Here is a 19803-nt window from a genome sequence, read left to right on the forward strand (position 1 = left end):
AAAACCATTAAAAATCATCCAACCTCAAACCCCAGTAGGTTTTAGTTTCTGCCGAACAGAGGCCTTGCCCCCCAACAACTTCCCACCCCTGCAGTAAAAAAGCCTTTTGCCTACTCCTTTCCCCACACTCCTTTCTGCCTCCTGACCAACCCAGATGCTTCCCCCCATGGCTTGTCATGGGGCATGTCCCCATTGCTGGCAAATTATAAGCAAATGCTTTCAAAGGCAGTTATCTCCATGTCTGTCACTTTACCATCCTTGATCAAAACAAATCCTGGGTACCTTTTAATGCAAGTCCCCCTCTAGGATCACCCTTTTTATTTTGCTTAGAAAACGCTTAGACAGCCTTCAGGATGGAGATTAAGTGGTTTTAAAAATATCACCTCTTTGGTAAAAACCCAGAGCAGTTGTTCTCAGCCCTTGAGCTGCATACAATATTGCTTCTAACACAAGGAAGCCTTGGTTGTTTTGTGATTTCTGTTCTTGTGCGCTTTTACACCCACTGGGCTTTGAGAATGAAGAGAATCACTCAAGTCTTACCCAGTACAATCCTTTGCACATGTTAGGGACTCAAAGACCAAGAAAGAATAAATGTAGAAAAAGCTAGGAAAAGCACAGAAACTTTAAAGCTGGCCAACATCATCTAAAACCCATTGAATGACATTACATTTTCACTCATGTCAAGTCCCGTTTAATAGAACACATGTTTCAGGTTCCTAACCCCATGACACGGAGACGAGAGGGACAGAGTTGCAGTGGAAGAAAGGGAGCAGGGCTTACTGGGTCTGAGAAACCCAGACCCGGTCTGCTCTATTTTGAAGGATAAGCATTAAAAGTATACTTCATATCCAGAAGATTTCTTCATTCCTGGGAACATTTTCAGAGGTTCCCCATTTTAAGGTTTTAGTTTTGTTAGGGTAGATGGTGTTAGTGTTGCGGAGCTGTGGAGGTTGTTTGCTCATTTTGTGGGTTTTCTCTGTGCTTTGCAATTTCTACTCGATTTTACTTAAACTATGTCTGAGGTCCTCCTGGGAGCCTGGTATCCACAGCAGCCAGGTTTGGTCACCAAATATAATTTGTATGACCTCGGGGCACATGGTGAAATCTGATGTTGAAAACAACCTAATTCATCAAGGCTGAAGCTGCTGTGAATGGCAACATTTTAGGGTCATAATGAATTAAGACGATCAACAGACGTATGGAAAAAATGATTTTTCCTTTTCCACTTAACCTTTTTGGTCCATATGCTAAATCTTTAAGCCAACCCATCTGGAGAGGTTCTCATGAATGTTCACCTATAGAATATAAGATCCCGCAAGTATTTCTGAATAGTGTGTGAATCGGGGAAGAAAAAGCCTTTGATAACATTTTACTAATTACATTCACAACTCTCCATTTTTACTAACAAAATGATGATTAGCAGCTAATTATTTAGGCCATTAATTGATTGCTTTGTGATTAAAGATATGTATGTTAATTATACTTAAAATTGAAGGCACTTTAAGAATTGAAAAGAATGGATACTGCCTTCAATGTTTCAGTAATTAAATGTTGTGGAAAAGTAGATTGTGATTAAAAAACAAAATTCTATAGCTTTCTATTTTTTGTGTGTTTTTTATAATAAATCTTTAGTATAAAAAATTATTTAAACAAAAAGACTCTGGCTTTTCTTGTACCATTCTCCTTCTGATAATGAACACCAAGTGTGAATGCAAAACCCTGCATATCATTATGTGAAACATTTATGCATTCAGAGTGTCTACTTGGTGGTTTTCTTCTTAAGAAGCTAAACAATTCATTAAACAAGCTGCTCCCGAATGGTAGATCAGAACAAGCATAAGCTGCCTTCTGTAGAATTCTATTGTGAAGCTGTACCCATTTGTGTTTTCTTTGAAGCCATAAAAATGAAACCCTTATGCTCATATTAAAAGCATAAGAAAGGCATCTATTATGTCAATAGATTTAAAACACGGCCTTAGACACAGTGAGAACCACTCCAAAATGGCACTCTTATAATAGCAAAGGTTAAGAAGTGCATTCCCAGAGAAAACCTTCAAAGGCCTACATATCATTATATCCCAAAACAGATGGCATTGCAGTGTTTGGAACTATAGTTTATGGACACCTACAATCTCAAATAAATCCTTTCTAATCCCACTCCTTTGTCTAGATTTTGTACTTTGATGATAACTGCAGGTGCCTTTCTCCATTCTTCAGAGAAGGACAAGGATATGAAGACTCATGTACGTACATGGACACAACTCTTACTGGGACTTCAATGCACAAATATTTTAACAGCAACAGATTTATACTCTATAGATACCTAGAATTCCTACCTTCTAATCCATTATAAATCTTTAGTTTGAATTTTGTAGGAAAAAAAATAAAAATTATACATCATGTTGGTAGAAGTAATAAACTCATAAAAGCCATTTTACAAAACAACGTGGAATTCTCTACTATCTATGTGTATACTTAGGAGAACCTCAAACACAGTGGATGGGGACAAGAAAATTCACAGAAGCATTGTTTATAATAATGACAAACTGCAAATAACCCAAAAGTTGATCAATAGGAAAATGGTAGATGAACTGTAATGTACTCAATGCTGCAGAGCAAAAGAATGAACTTCTGTACACACCAACGTAAACCTCAAACACAAGGCTAAGCAAGAGTGAGACAACTATAAAAGGGTTTCTTTAAAGATGAAAGGGTACAAAATTGAACAACAGGTTATTGTGACTTAGCTTGTTCAATTATCTAAAATTCTGCTAAGAAAAAGCACACTAGTGTGACTAACCAATTGAAGTAAAAAGTTTAGGATTATTTGCTACAAATCTCATACCACATACATTTTTGGATCTGAATTTAGTTTACAAAATTGCCTACAAACACTAACTTCTAATGGGTCCTTATGGGTCAAGAAAATGTGTTTAAAATATCATACTTAAATATTTAAGGAAGATGTGTCAAATTGTAACTTATGGAAATACTAAAATAGTATAATTTTACCAGAAACTTTTACTTCATAGTTTACCTGAAACTTCACAAGGCTTGTGAGATTGCAGAAAATAATTGCTCTTTAATTCCTGTCTGTATATGAGATGTGGCTTGTTATGATCATCTTCATGTTCGCTCCCATCTGCCTTCATTATAGGTTCTAAGAAATATTCACCATCATGTGCTTTAAAAGTTCCCATCTGAAAACAAAGAAAATAATTAACTTGGTCACCAAGGGAAAGCATGCAGTGCCACAGGTTAAAGTGAGCACACAGAAGCAGGACCTCCAGAAGTCTGTTCACTAAATGTCATCCACTGACTAGACCATTTCCTTTCCATGATTCTTTTCACGCTCTTAGGTATGGAGTCATGAAGCCTAGACAGTGTTCTAATAGAGAGGACTGGCATTCCAGGTATAAATAATGGCATAAGTAATGACATTGAAATGGCAAAAAATCTAGCACCTTCTAGTAATAAGAAAGTCTGTTTGGCTTGATCTATATAAGGCAACGAGTGAGAGACAAAACTTAAGGTTGTCTAGGGTCAGATAAGAGATCTTAAAAGGTGATCAATTTAGAATTTGGAAGCAATGAGGAGCCAGTGAGGAGTTTTCACAAAGACCTACCTTCTGAATTCCAGAATCCACTATATAACTTGCATTTGAACATCTCCATTTACAAAACTAGTAGAATTCTCAACCTGAATACATCCAAAGCCAAACTCTTGATTTTCAGTCCAAACCACCCCATTCTTCAATGGCCTCTATGTCAGTAAATGGCAACAGTATTATTCCAATGGTTCAGGCCAATAGATCTTAGAGAAATCAAGAATGGGCTCTTGTGCCCACACTAACATCCCACATTCAGTTCATCTGCAAATCCTGGTGTCTGAACCTTCAAGAAAACTGAAATCCAACCACTTCTGCCAAGTTTTACTACCACATCCATGATCTAACCTCACATTCTGTTTCCTGTGTGAACCAACAACCCTTTAGTCTCTATGGAGGAGTCACAGTAATTTCTCAAGTAATTTCTCAGTAATTTCTCAAGTCTAGGTCATGTCACTCAAAAAACAAACAAGACTAAGTCACTCAGTAAAAGCCAAAGTCCTTACAATAGTCTATAATGTCCTGAGGTGCCCATCCCTTCCTCCACTGTCCCTCCAAACACACAGGTGACCAACAACTGTGACTTCTCCCACTTCCACCTTAGCTCATTCTAGAGCTCCTGGTGCCTCAGATATTTCTCAGATAGGACAAGGAAATGCCTACCTCAGGACCTCTGCACTTAAACTTCTGCTTCAAGCACTTCTCCCCATTGGCTCCTCTAGCACTTACTTCAGGTTTCTGCTCCACATTCATCACCCTATATAAAATGTCACCCCACCTCCTAGATCTATCCCTTTTACCCAGTTTCATTTTTCTTCAAAGCACTTACCACTACCTCATATTTGTCTGATGCTCTCCACTAAAATAAAAGCTTCATGAGAGCAGAGCTTTTGCCTATACTCTTCTTTGAATGCCTCTCATGCCTGCCACATACCAGATGTTGGTGTAAAATGTTAAACTAATGAATAAGACTAAGGATCAACTATTTTTAAAAAGACTATAAAGGTAGGAAGTTTAATTTAGTAATATTGTGTGTTCTAGATGGTGGCCAAAAAAAAAAAAATACTAGCAGTTCTAAGATAAAGGCTGGAAATTTGAAGAGAAGTAACAGAACCTGATTTATAGTGACAGAAATGACATCTGTTGGAAGTGACAGATGACAAGATGCCAATGTCTGAGGAAAGCAGAAAGAGACAGTGAGGGAGAATTTATGAGAGATAATTTTCTGGTAAAAATAGGATTTACCAAAATGACTCCAGAAATGTTAAAACTGCAGACAGACCCAATTCCAAGACCACTGATCATGTCTATTTCCATAAACTATGGTACAGCCATGCAGTAGGCTATCCTGTGGTTACAAAGAATAAACATTCCATGTAGTGTACAAAAGACCTCCAATTATTTCTTGGATACTCTTCCAGTGGTCTATGCTCTAGCATATCTAATTCTACCAGTTCCCATTTTCCAACTATAACTAAAAATCACTTATTTCCAATATATAATGAAATTCTACCTCCTTGTGGCTTCCCAGAAAAATAATTTCAATTATGCTTACCAGTAACAAAGAGACTATTTTTGAAACCTGAGTAAATGAACCCATGGAAAAAATTGCTTTCCAAAGTTTTTAAAAAGCATGCTGAAGAAGGGAAATGTGATAGTATCTTGGTAAAAGATAGACACGAGGTAACTTATTACCTATCTAAATGCATCTACAAAACTACTTTGAATACAAAACTACTTTTCCCACTCTATGCTGAAGATCTTGGAAATTTTTATATGCTTTTTGGATTAAGATCTAATGATGAGGGGTTTTTATCATAACACTCCAGTAAGACTACACAGGGGTCAAACTTGAATTCCCACATGGACAGTGAGAATAGCTCTATCTGGAGTCTATCAGAACCTCCTTCTACACTGTGCTAGAACACTGTAGCCTGCTAAGAAAATGGCCTTTATAACTGAAAGACTTTTCTTCAACAAGAACCTTATGTTTTAGAATACTTAATTCAAGAATAATTTGTCTTCAAAGTGACTCCTCTGTATTTATCAATGAAGAACGTATGTTACTTCCATCATTGTTTCTATAATCTACCCCATTGCAGAGGACTTTCTGTTCAAGTAAAAGTATTATAGCTTTGCCTAAAGGCTCTTAAGGATGCATTTTTCTTTTTTTTAGCTTGGAAAGGAACCTGGTAAGAAATCTGAGGACTTAAAACAGGTGGTTCACAGAATTATATTTAGATGATGCCATATTTTTAGAAACCTATCTGCAGAGGGCCACTGCAATTTGATTCATGAGAAATGCCAATCAAATTCCAAACACTTTCTTTTGAGGACTATTAAAAGCAGCAAAACTAGTTTTCACTTGGGAAAGGGTTTCCCAGTTATTGGAGCAATAACCTATTTGCCGAGCTGTACTGAAAGGCAGTAAGTGATTATACATACAACTGGTTCCAATTTATTCTCATAAGTCAAAATTTTTATGTTTCGAGTATTTTTATATATGTAATTGTTCTTCCAAAATGTGACTTCATATTGTGGCATTTATATATACTTTTTTCCAAATACATGGCAAACACATGTACTGTAACCACAACCAATAATGTACTCAGATTTCATTAGAGAAAAAATAAGTAAAATATATAAACTGTTTGGATGCTTTTCCCAAATCATTTACAGTTATCACATTAATATTGGCAACTACAACATTAAAAAATAATGGCTGAGTGAAGCAATTAGAGCCTCTACTGAGAATTTTAGTAAAAAATTGCTCTCAGCAATTAATAAAATTGGATTTTAATTTCAGGGGTGGATCACCAGTAATTAAGTATTTCAGTCTTCATGGTGATAGTTATTCATTAGTCATATACTGAGAATCAGTTTAATCTTATTTATAATAGGAACCTGATCAGGAGTCCTGTATTTGCACTTACAGAAACTTGGGCCAGTCACTTCACATTGGATTCTCAATTCCATGACTTGTAGAACAAAATAGAAATAAATCCACCCAATTTCTTGAGAAAAGCAATATGCTAAAATGTCAATGATTTTGAAATGGGATGAAAAATTCTCCCCCAAAAACACAGAGGTGAAAACCACCCTTTTCCCCCTAGGTAGACTGTGATTATTATGTAATGAAAGATCGTGAAGAGGAATGCAGAGTCACTTTTCTTTGGGATTTTCCATTTGATGCAGAAGGTTTTTCTCCCAGACAGTTTGTTATAACACCACTGATCAAGCCTAGGAAATAGCATATTACACATAAGCACGCACTGAATGATCAACAGTATGAAGAAAATCTAGTTGTTTCCACAAGCCTGAAGTAGAAAATTCTAAGGTTTTCAAGAAGAGGAGTCTTTTCCTCTAGCAGCATTCCTTATTCCCCTATCCATGGGACAACTCCAGATCTCCAGTAGGAAAGTGAGAGGATGTAATAAAGAGAAAACGCACTGCCTATACTTCCCCACCACCACTCCCCGCCCCCAGAAGAGACCACTCTCACCAATCTTTGCTCATCAGGATCAGGAAAAGGACTGTGAAGTCATCCACCTAAGCCATAGGTAGCCAAGGGAGTCTGATGCAACTAGTGTCCCAGCAACATCAATAACAAGGAATAAATTCTGTAATATTTCTCTTCCGTGAAGGCAGAGAGGTGTTTTTGAAGCTATAAGAACTCACTAAAAGTGGAGAGAATGGTCAACATTCTTGGGGACCTAGGGAGTGGTCCTCAGGACAGTCTCTCTGGATTTCTCTTTCTTTCTTTCTTTCTTTTTTTTAAAAGATTTTATTTATTTATTTGACAGACAGAGATCACAAGAAGGCAGAGAGGCAGGTAGCAGGGGGTGGGGAGGGGGAAGCAAGCTCCCTGCTGAGCAGAGAACCCAATGTGGGGCTTGATCCCAGGACCCTGGGATCATGACCTGAGCCAAAGGCAGAGGTTTTAACCCACTGAGCCGCCCAGGCGACCCCTCTCCCGATTCCTTCGATTCCTTACTGAAATATCTGGAGACATAAAACCTAAGATCATTAGAACAAGTAAGAACTTGAAAGAAATCATTCAGAACTGTTTTGTAGGTGCATAATGGAAATATTTTCATGATCTATTGTTGAAATACTCTAAATCAAGGTTACTTAAAATATGTAGCATCTAGAAGGACATGTGCCTAGGACATACACCTGCCAGACCATGTCATAATTACAGCATGGTTTTTAGTTTCTTACAATTTACAATTAACATATGTACTCTTTGATTATTTAGGCAAATATTCTTCATTTTCATGTCTCCCATTGTATTTTTCCCTAAAGTTCAGCATACACTGTGGTTTTGTTCTACTTTAGTACAGCCGGACGTCTACTGAGCTTATCGGTGAGGTGAGAATCCACTATTTTGCTTTGCAGTAGGAGAGTCTTAGCATTCGGATTTAACATAAATGCCTTTTAGACTTTGGCAACTCCTGCAGAAAACTAACTTGAAGCAATTAAGAAAACTCGATCTGCCATCAGAAGTCAACAAAGTTTTTTTGAAGTATTAAGTCGTCAAAGAAACCATGGGTTAAAGAAGCCTTGACTGCTTTAGTTGTAACATAATCCATAGATCCTCGGTTACCTCAACATTCCTGAAAACTGTCCCCACCCCACTGCCAGAGAGCATCCTCCCAGAAGCTTAGATGAAGCCATGGAGGAGGATGGGCTAGACCCTCCCAGAGAGCAGAACCAGAGGCCTTGGTGACTGGACTTCCCAGAAAGAGGAATCAAGGAACGCTCTTGCCATAGCAGTAGGTCTCCACAGCCCCTCTGCAGAAGAGGTCCAAGGTTGCTATAAATCAGTTACTAAGAGATGCCTCTTTTCATAGGAAGTTTAAGGTTAGGGTTGCAATCATGTTGTATATAGGGTTGGGGACAAAGACAGTGCCTCTGCAAGGTTGTCTCCTCGGAGACAAGATGACTATGGTGTGTGGGAAGAGAACAAATGGACATTCATGAATTAAAGGGCAGCCTGTCATATAGACTGGTGGTGAACAACACTATCTATTCTCTCTTCTTCCTGCTCCTATTACTTGCGCCTCATTTTCCAGCCTTTTGCATCTGGGTAGAACCAGGCCTCAGTATAATGTAAATGGAAGTAGTGTGTCACTTTTGGACTAAGGTAATCAAGAGCCAGCATAACTTCATGCTATTCCTGTAGTAATAAAGCATTCATGTAGCTTGTGAATATTCAAATGCCCTTATAATGACATTACTGTACCACCAGTATCTAACAGTGACTAGGATATAATAAATGCTTTCTAAGTATTTGTTGGAAAATAATCCTTCTTCCCCTGAAGAGTAGTATGAATTGACCAGCTTGAGTATATTTTATAGAAAACAGGAAGTAGGAGCCAAACAATAAAGCTTCAGATAACAAGGTGCAATATAACCCCATATGAATGACACTGCTTGGATATCTAAGACTTAACCTATGCACAACTTTTCAGTATTTCAACTGAAATTGCGAAAATAATTTTCTTGCATTGCATGACTGATGTAAAGAACTAGTCTAATTACTTAGCACATTAAAAGCTGCTTCAGCTCATTCATCCATGTATCAAGCATTTCTATGTTCTGTACGGGGTGTTACAATTATCCCCACACTTAAAATCTACAAATAAGATAGAAGTATGAGCAGCCACAATTCAATATATGATGTATAAGGAATCGTCCTGGAGTGGAACAAAAGGCAGGCCTGGTCAGCTCTGTTTAGAGAAGATCAGGGAAAAAGGAAAGGCTTAAAATTCATGTAAAAGATGAAGAGGGTTTTTTTGTTGTTTCTGTTTGTTTGTTTGTTTGAAGATTTTATTTATTTATTTGACAGAGAGAGAATGAGCACAAGTAGTTAGAGAGGCAGGCCGAGGGAGAGGGAAGCAGGCTCCCCACTTAACCGACTGAGCCACCCAGGTGCCCTGAATGAAGAGTTTAAGAGAAAGGACATTCTAGACAAAGTAAATATAAATCCAAAATATTATAATATATAAGCCTATTCTGGAACCAAACACATGTTTCTAGAATTAGCTCTTACTTGTCACCTGTTCTGTCATTATCTTTCTTGGTTAATGGTCACAGGATGACACAATCATTTAAGTAAGTCAAAAATCATTTTGATCTGCTTTTAGGGTCCAAAATTCTAATGGGCCTTCTACAAGGCTTCTATGAGGCTGTTCAACTCCTGACATGTTAAGTTATTTGTGTAGGCCTGGCTGTTCTGTGCACTGGGGAAAGTTTAGCAACATCCGTTTCCTCTAGCCAGTATATGCTAAGAACATCCACCACCCCCACCCCCAATTATGATCGCCAAAATGGTCTCCAAATACCACCAAGAATCCCAAGGGACAATACTGTCACCAGGTGAGAACCTCTGGTCCACAGCCGCATAGCTTCCATAGGCACCCACTCTCCCCCTTCACTGCTGCAACCACTTTACTTCAAAGGCCTCTTCTTCCCTTCCCACGGTACACTAAAAGAGTGGTCCTTCCGGTGACTCTCAGCCTTCCCTACTCCCTTCACGGTACTGCATTAAGGGAGGCCCCTCCCAGCACAGGAAACCAACCCACCATCCCAGCTCAAGCCTTGCTCTTTCACAGTGAGTCCAGGCCTTAATGTGAGATCTGCCTTACCCTCCCCTTTCTTTTTTTTTTTTTTTTTTTTTTTTGACAATTTTATTTTTTTTTCCCAATTTATTTATTTTCAGAAAAACAGTATTCATTATTTTTTCACCACACCCAGTGCTCCATGCAAGCTGTGCCCTCTATAATACCCACCACCTGGTACCCCAACCTCCCACCCCCCCGCCACTTCAAACCCCTCAGACTGTTTTTCAGAGTCCATAGTCTCTCATGGTTCACCTCCCCTTCCAATTTACCCAAATTCCCTACTCCTCTCTAACGCCCCTTGTCCTCCATGCTATTGATTACCCTCCCCTTTCAATCCCCTCCCTTTTCCAGCTACACAGGGCCCTAAGGAATCCCCGACTTCCCATATCCACATGGAGTCATCCTTAAAAGTGCAGTTGAGAGTCCTACTTCCAGCACAGGTCTCAATGCCCTTACTCCTTCCTCAAAGTTCACACAGCACTTTCCATATTTTTCTTAACAGCATCCAGTAGACTTCAAATGTCTGTGGGCCTGGTGTCAGTATGTGGTGGTCTTAAGAATGCTAAGCATAACTGGCCAAGGACCCCAACTATCAGGGTTTGAAATCCATCATGGTTTGCAGCCCAGCCAGCTCACTCTCAAGTGCTACTCCCACTTAGTAGTGGAGTGTGACAATACTAAGGGTATCCTCATCCTTAAGCGGGAGACTCTTCTCCCAGCCCAATTTGGCTTGGGGCGAGCGTTACTGAACCTTGCTTAGACTCCCCAGCAGCCTTGGATGCCTCTACCCAACATTCTCGTCCTCCCTGTTTCAAATTTCACCACTCTATTTTCTCTGGCATGGGCACTTCTCCTAAATAAAATGCTTGCACACACAACCCCCTCTTGTCATCTGCTTCCTGGAGGACCTAAACTAACACCAGAATTTTAAGAAACATAAGAAATTCTTCCTCGTATTGGAGTACTTGGCGGAGTAGATGAATAACTAAGAGGTCCTTATGACTTTTTCCCACAAAAAGTTATGAATCAGAATGGCCTATGTAATGACCTAGGGTTGTGCTAGTTGTGGGCAAATAGGAAGTTTAGAAAATTTTCCTACAGCAGACAAAAACCAGTAAAGACGCAGATAGGAAATAACCATAGGGCAACTGAACAAGAAGTCACTAAACCAATTCAGTAATCAGAGCATCAGTGCCTGACATGCTGTAGAATGGTTATGAGAAACTTCAAAAAAAGTACACAGCACCATTCCAAGTGACTGCATGAGAACACTGTATTAGCCAGATGCAATGTCTGGTTTTATGACATCTGGAAACGGTTTCGTTCAACCAAAAAGACTGCATTGCTTCAAATCCCACCAAGAAATAGTGAAGTTAACAGTCTAGGCAGTGGGGTTAGTCCCTGAGGGAAGAAGAGAACCCACTGGGTAATAGGAGAAGAGGGTTAGTGGGCATTGTTGGGAAAAGCCTCTAATTTATACATGCCATCCTGACAAGTATACACCCAAAATTCAGCTCAGAAAAATACTGACCTCTACACTGGCAATAGTGCTAACATTATGAGAAGATAGAGAAAACGACCATGAAAACAAAGCTTAAAGCTGGATATAGAGGTATTAAGGTCTGATAACTATACATTCTGTAAGAGTTGAAGCAATGGACTAAAAAAGTTAGGACTTACAGGTAACTTTAGGATTCAGTTCCAATTTCACATCTACTGTAGATTTTAAAAATGAATAAATCTGTTTAGACATGTTTGAATTATGTTATACTTATGAGAAATTAAACAGAAAAGCAGAAGTTATACATATATGAAACAAGACTTCTGGCAGACACTTCGCCCTTTCTGGTTCTTGGGCCCAAAACACTGAAAGCTACTAATCAAAGTTCAGTGATTTAGTGAAATATGTAAATACCAAGACTTCTAAGAACGGGAAAAAAAATAACTATAGAGAAATTAAAGTTTGCATACTTAGGGTTAAAGCAACACTAGCATTCCACTAAATCCAATTGATGTTGAGTGTCAATTTTTTAAAAATGGGTGCATGGAGATATTTCAAAAACGTTTTGGTTTTCATTCCCTTCCTCTAACATAGACATTCCTCAGTAGCCACCAGAGAGAGGGCAGATGCTACCTGAAGTGCAAGGTGGAAGAGGAACTGATCAACTAAACAAGATGTGGAAGGGGAACTTCGTGCATTTCCAGAAGAAAAGAGGCACAGGAGACATAAGAAACAGATGCCAAGATGTCCATGAGCCAACTTCTCCATTGAGGATGAAGATGCTAGAGGCAGAAGACATGCTAGTTTAAGGGAACTGCCAAGAGAAGTGCTTCAGCATGCTAAGTGGGATTCAGGGAAGGGATCCTCTGCAAGGGACCCCCACAAAGTTAGAGGTGTGGCAGAATGTGGTCAAGGGAAGAACTAAGTCCCCCTTGACTTTCAAATACTACAGAGGGTTTCAGATCCTTAGAGGGTTCTAGAAGGTTACCAAGAGCATCACTATACCACCTTGCATGGTGAAGGTACGGCAGCAGAAGCAAAGTAACTGATAATGGCTGCACAACACAGCAGCAGCCAGATCACATAAGTGGTGCAGTCAGACCTCGCAGGGAGAGGCAGCACCGGTGAGAGCCCAGGACAGATGCCCAGGAGCCTCAACTGAGCAAAGGGGGCCACAAGTTCTCAAGCCTAGAATTCAACTAGAGCAACTGAAGGATCATCACTCTACCTTCCTCCCGAACAGTGACCTCAGGACAAACACCACGGCTTGCTGGGGATCAGTTTTCATCAGTAGCCAACGTATGCTTGAATCTAGCAATGTAGGGGACAATAAATATTAACAGGAAAAAAGAGGAATCACATCCTCATTTCAATATATTCAGGAAAAGTAAGTACAATTACATACATTTATAATTAAAAGCAAACAGAGCAGGAAAAAGAAACTAGGAAAAAAGAACTACTCTAAATTTTAAGTTTGGCTCTAACAGTCCTTCAGTAAACGTCAATCTTCATGTTAAATGGACTGGCAGAGGTCAAAGCTAGATCACGGTCACATACACAAAGTCAAACATCAGTCCGGAAGCAAGAAAGAGCAGGGCTAGAAGATTAGCAATAGTAACTTCACAGGCATTATATCAAAGTTGATCTACAAACAATCCAGCCGGTCCAGGTTGTTGATACAACAATTTTATCCAAATCTAAAGACTAATCTGAGACTGAGAAGAATTGCATATAATGACAAATGGACTGCAGAACCTACCAGAGGTTCAGCTATTTGAGGACACCATTATTCTAAAGGAAGTTAATGATTGATTCAGGAGCTAGAAGATACACAGTTATAAACACATAGCTAATATCAGTTCTGGTGGAAATATCAAAAGTGAGAAAGTCAAAGAAACGTCACTAATCTCATTAGTAATTTAGACTGCTGATTGGCCATGATCACACTGCTAAAAGATACTTAGATCCTGGTAATTGCTGTATTACTGGAAATTTTCTATCTCTACGATGATGGATGTCCTCAATGCAGCCTTACAAAGAAATTAAAACACATAGGTATAAAATAAATTTTCAAGATGTCCAGTCTGATAAGGGCAACAAATCTTTCAAAAGCAAAGTACATACATGAGTCAGATTAATAATGCATACCTTAGACAACTATATCCAAATTGTCACAGTAACAGGTGAGGATAAACTCCAGTCAAGACCTAAAAACATTTCCAACTGTTTCTTGATTTCAAAAAGGGGACACTGAATAATTTGACCTACACCAGCAGTATGCATCAACATGAGTAGAAATATCACTAATAATGCTTTCCATCTGGAGTGTTTTTCCATGCCATGAAATACTAAATCAAGAAAACATTAACCATGACAAATTGTGGTAGTAAATCTAGATTTTTCCAGACGAGCTAACCATTCTGAAAGGTTCTAGAAAAGAATATTTTTCTTTCCTTTGATATAAGTGACTGTGTAAATACTAGTGTTTCTTCCATTCTGGTGTTGCACACTTTCTACATGTAACACAGCAGAGAGGAAGGAAATTGTTCAAGGCATTCCATGTAACTATAGCTCAAAGTAGCATGAAAAAAAAAAAAAAGCAAGGAGACCTTCAAAATGTATTTAGTAACGACCCAAATCTCACACCCAGGAAGACCTCCTACATCAGTTAACCTAAGATGAAGCATTTCATTTGAATGTTAGAACCCAGTAACCAAATTCCTAGCTGTTTCTTCTTGAACAGGTCCTTAATCACGAGTTAACGAAGTATCTAATTTAACTATTAACGGGACGCCCGGGTGGCGCAGTTGGTTAAACGACTGCCTCCGGCTCAGGGCGTGATCCTGGAGTCCCGGGATCGAGTCCCACATCAGGCTCCCAGCTCCATGGGGAGTCTGCTTCGCTCTCTGACCTTCTCCTCGCTCATTCTCTCTCTCACTGTCTCTCTCTCTCAAATAAATAAAATAAAATCTTAAAAAAAAAAAACTATTAAAACCGGGGGTTTCATAATCTTGGATGGCAAAGTGTTAGACCTATTTTCACTAACTTCTGATACTTAAGATTTCCTTTAATTATTACTGTAGGTAAAAAACCACAGACATTGTGTAAGTAAGTAAGTAAGATACCTTTGTATCAGAGTTGACATAGCTATCTGGAGAGTTTATACTCATTATCACTACCACAGTAAATAGACTCCTCCCCAACAGATCACTTAGTGCATTAATGAAGGGTATAATGAAACCTTAAGTTGTAGTATTTGTAACATTTTGATACTGTTAGTCCTTAACAGGAAGCAAATTAACATTTTACACATTTAAAGTATGTTGAGAAATGTCTTAAGTGTCACCAGACTGAAGAAGTTTATGGTTAAGGAGGGAAAAAAAGATTAGAACCTCTGCCTTCAAGGGAGATGAACAAAACACAAAGAACCCACTATTTTATTTCATTTCCTCTCTCCACAGTAAGGTCCACCCCCACCCCTACACAAAATCTCCATTTTTTACTCCTGTCACTCCAATGAACATTTCTCACTTGCTGGCACCAGGTCCTCGCACATACTGTCAGATATAGTGCCTTTTGAACAGGGGCCGATTCAGTCTCTGTGGCCATCCCCATACTATCCAGAAAGCCAACTTTTTCCTTTTGAGATTTTCGTTTTACGTATGTTCATTTACTCTAAATTCAAGGAACAGATTTAATTCAGGGGAGTCTGCTTAAGTGGTCAGGAGTTGGTGTGTCAGTGAAGTCAACTGACCTCCTGTTGAAAAAGGCACTTCACGTGTGGCACAGGCCCCATAGGACCACTCCCTGATTCCCTCGCTCAAGATCTGACATTTTCAGGAGTCTCCCTACCTTTGCACAGAGGGGTCAGTTTTGCAGCAGGTAGACTACGGATCCTCCAAACCCCTCTCGCCATTGCAAGAAAGAGTGGCCTCCAGCTTGGGTTGATGGAGGTATTAATCCCTCTGATAACCCCACCCCAGCCCCATCTCTGGGGTCACCAACCATCAACTTGGAAAAACCCGACTGACCAACTCCGTTAACACAGCCTGTAACTGGATCCCAGGAAAAATGCCGAGGGGCCCGAGGCCGCTTACCAGTCCTCCACAGAGGCTGAAGACCGCTGTGTGATCCTCCCGAGCATTGACCTGGCCTCGGTAGAAGCAGTGACGGAGATCTGGAGGCACCACGCCGCGCTCCGCCCCGCGCGCCGGGGCCCCCAGGTGCACCTCGGTGTAGCCAGCCGCCAGGAAAGCCGCGTCCGCGCTCAGGTTCAGCTGGAAGAGCTGCCCGTAGGCGCTGATCCGGTAGTGGGTCCTGAAAGGCGCGGGCTCTAGAGCTTCCGAGCTGCGCTTCCTCCGGCTGAAGTGGTGGCTCTGAGGGAACACTTCGCCAAACTCGTTGACCCGCGCGGGGGTCACCACTTCGTAGGAGACCAGCGTTCTTACCAGGGCTTCTACAACCAAAGAAACATGGCCACTGAGCTCCCCCTACGCGCTTCCAACTCCACGACCCCCAACTTCAACCAAACGCCCCAGGTCCCAATATACCCGGAGGCGAGACGAATGCACACAAGCTGGCGAGAGCGCGCGCACACACATACACACACACGTGCTCGGCTTTCCCACATCCCGGACTGACTCCAACCTTCCCAAGCAAAGACCCTGACACGCACGGCCCAGAACAAGCCACCTCCTTCTCCCAAACCTCTTTGCTTCCCAGCCGCCAACTGGTGCGGTCCTGGCGCACGCGCCTCTCTGCCCCCACGCGCCCCCACCGCGTGGCCCGGGGAGCTAGACCCGACCCGGCGCGCGCGATTCCTCGAAACCCGGCGCAGCCGCAACCTCTCGGGATGCATGGGGCTGGCTGATCCCGGAGTCCCGCGAGCCCCTGCAGGACCAGGATCCTCACAACCGGGCTGAGTCACCCACCCCACTCCGCCCGCCTGTCCCACCCGGGCCCCTCGCCCCCACCTCGCTGCTGGAGGCGTCCCTCAGTGACCCTACCTTGCCTGGGGTGGAAGTGAATTTCCCAAGACCTGGTGATGAAGAGCGAGATCTGGTAGAGCAGCCCCGTCAGCCACTTGGCCACCCGCATGGTTCCACCCGGGGGATCCCAACCGGGGAGGCCAACACGAGCCGCCGGCCGCCCAGCCCGGCTTCCCCGCGCTCCGCAGCCTCTCCTCCCTCTCGCCCGCCGTGCTCTGCGCCGGCCGCCGCGGCGCCTCAGCAGCCTCCGGAGCAGCAGTCCCGGCCCCGGGCCGGACTCTCTCGCCACACCGCCAGCCTCCGCTCCCTGAGCCGCTGCTTCATCGCACTGCAGCCCCACAGCTCCCGGCTCGCTCTCGGCAGCCTCGCTCCGCTCCCTGCGCCCGCACTGTCCTCAGACGCCTTCTCCCTAAGTCCGGATCAACGCGAGGAAGCAACACAACCTAGCAGGAACGGTGCCAATATAGCCACCCCAGGCCGGGCGAACGCGGGGGAGAGCCCGCCTCTAGGGGCCGGACCCGGCCAATCAGCAGGAGGCGCGGCCCCGGCTCGCCCTCCCGCGTGCAGCCCGCCCCCAACTCCGAAGAGTGCGGTCCCCGCGGGCTCCAGCGCTGGGAGAGCGGCGTGCTGTGTCTAGTCCGAGGGCCAGCGGGACATGATACCGGGACCTGGAAAACCCGAGACTGCTACAAGCTGTGCGAGGTCGAGGTCCAGACAGGTGATAGGTGTGTGAGGTTTTTAGTTCTTAGAATGAAATGAAAAGCATCAGCTGGAAAGTTTCTGTTATTTATGTTTCACGGTAATTTTAGACTTCTCAATCAAGCAAGGTAAAATAAGCTACAGCGGGAAGTTTCTGTAGGCAGGGGATGACTCCAATGAAGCTGAATGACCAGGTCTCATTGGCGAGGGCCCCTGAGTGTTCTAGGAGTTGCTGGGAGTTTAGGAGCATTGTAGGTGCGGAAGGGAACGTGAGGTTGTAGTCAAGCAAGCACTTCTGGGGCTGAATTTCTGGCAGTTGTCTAAGGAAATTCGAGGTGAAAAGGATCTCAGTCTCCACGGTTCCCGTACTTGTGATTTTTTCCCTTCCAATATTCATCTTTGTACTTATTTTCATATAAAGGGACCCCCAAATTATAGAAACGTCAAGCACCACAAAACTTGTATCTGCATGTCATTTTATGAGACTTTCTGCTGGCAGTTTTGCAGTATCGATTGTCCTCTCTTTATGATATCCAAATGACTCCATGTATCCACAATTCTCTACATCATCCTCAACAATGATTGTAGCGCTGGGTCCCACCCATTATGTCACCTGGTATCTGTTAAATTCTATAAACCTCATTAGCAGCATAAAGCAGTTGTCATTCCAGAACTACTTTCTCATTTCTCAAATTCACCTGTTTGACTTGCAGGTTCCATATTGCTCCTCTCTGTCATCTGTATGAAAACAAAGGAGGAGGAAGGGATCAGATTGTCTTGAAATCCAACCAAGGGGGAGAAAAACTGTGAAAGAAAAAGTAAAGGAATATACGGGTAAATCATCATAAACACAAAGGAATAGACTCTCCATTTAGTTCCTGACTGGCCTTCCTCCTCTGAATTCTAAACAATAAAAATTCTGTTCGCTTTGAACTGACCTCTCAAGGCATGCCTCCTTACTTTTGTATCGTACATTTCGTTCAATTGTTGTTCACCATGGATGTGAACAAATCTTGTTCGAGGAAGGAGAGTTTAATTTTACTTTTAGAAATTACCCAGCTCTGTGATGGTAATTCTTCCCCAATCCGTCCTCTTCCTTTGTACCCCTTCCTCACAAGTGTCGTTTCTCCCGTCATAGAATCATAGGTATCTAATTTCCCCCCTTAGTTAACCATACTGTTCCTCTAAACAAAATGAAAACGGACTTTACCCACACCTGTCTATTTAGTGGTTAACTTGAGTACATTGTAATTTAGAGTCATTATAATTACATTGCAGCTCTAAATGTATCTTTACACCGGGAGCCATGCTTTCCTTCATAAAAATAACAGAAAATAGAACTGCACCTGTGTAACTGGCTATCTACACAACGAAGGCAAAATAAATACTTCATTTCCATTACTATTTGTCACTCAAAGTAGTTTTTGCAGTGGAATATTTGATTTGCAGCCTGTTCTAGTTTTTTGGAAATTCTGTTTTAAAAATAGGACTGTTTCACCTTTTATTAAAGAATTGGGAAGCTGTATGAGGTGCATATTCTATGGTATTATAATCTTTTTTTTTTTTTTTTTGGACACAGAGAGAGAGAGAGAGAGAGAGAGAGCACAAGTAGGCAGAGAGAGAGGGTGAAGCAGGCTCCCTGTTGAGCAGAGAGCCCAATTCTGGGCTCAATCTAGGACCCTGGGATCATGACCTGAGCTGAAGGCAGAGGCTTTAACCCACTGAGCCACCCAGGTGCCCTGGTATTATAATCTTTATTATGCTCAGTCAAGAGTATTATTCCTCTCATTTTGTGGAAGATAAATGTTACATTTTCATATAGTATCTAAGTAATTGAGCTGGGTTTCCACAAATCCTTTCTGGTTTCAATGCCTTTTCAGTATATTAGGCTTAACTGTTATGATATTCATATTGTCTCTCTTCCTTCCCCCTTCTCTGCCAATGAAAATGCCATGAGTCAACTAATCTATGCCTTTTCAATCACACAATTTCCTCACATTGATAATTATAGCTACCACTTACGGAATTTCTTTGACATGTAGGTACTATACAAAGGATTTTAGAAAGATTGCCTTGTTTAATTTACACATTCCCTCCACAGAACTCAGAAATTAAGTAATTTACCCAGATCATATATCAGGTTAGACTCAAATCCTCCTAGTTTCAGATTCCATACTTTTTATAAGAAAATTATACTTTTCATACCAGCTCAATTCTGATGTATTGCGATTGTAACCAGCAACTCAGAAAATGAAAGCCATAGTTACATTAAATGTAATTTTGTTTGATTTGTAATTGTGACAATCATCATTATGAATATAAGCTATGCTGTGAGGTTGGCACAGTGTAGAGAAAATATTTTCAATCTTGCAAAGCAGGAAT

General features: G+C 41.5%; 1 protein-coding gene across 1 annotated transcript in view; it reads right to left on the reverse strand.

Moving 5' to 3' along the window:
• ADAMTS20 (ADAM metallopeptidase with thrombospondin type 1 motif 20) overlaps positions 1–18215 on the reverse strand; it is a 203249-nt gene extending 185034 nt beyond the window's left edge. The window contains exons 1-3 of the mRNA XM_044227762.1: positions 18120–18215; positions 15832–16190; positions 3038–3200 (exon numbers count right to left, since the gene is read on the reverse strand). Of these exons, the coding sequence (XP_044083697.1) occupies positions 3038–3200; positions 15832–16190; positions 18120–18159 (562 nt within the window). The 5' untranslated portion in view covers positions 18160–18215. The remainder of the gene's footprint in view (positions 1–3037; positions 3201–15831; positions 16191–18119) is intronic.
• Positions 18216–19803: the final 1588 nt, after the last annotated feature.

Source organism: Neovison vison, chromosome 12 (genome assembly GCF_020171115.1).
Source record: "Neovison vison isolate M4711 chromosome 12, ASM_NN_V1, whole genome shotgun sequence".
NCBI lineage: Eukaryota > Metazoa > Chordata > Mammalia > Carnivora > Mustelidae > Neogale > Neogale vison.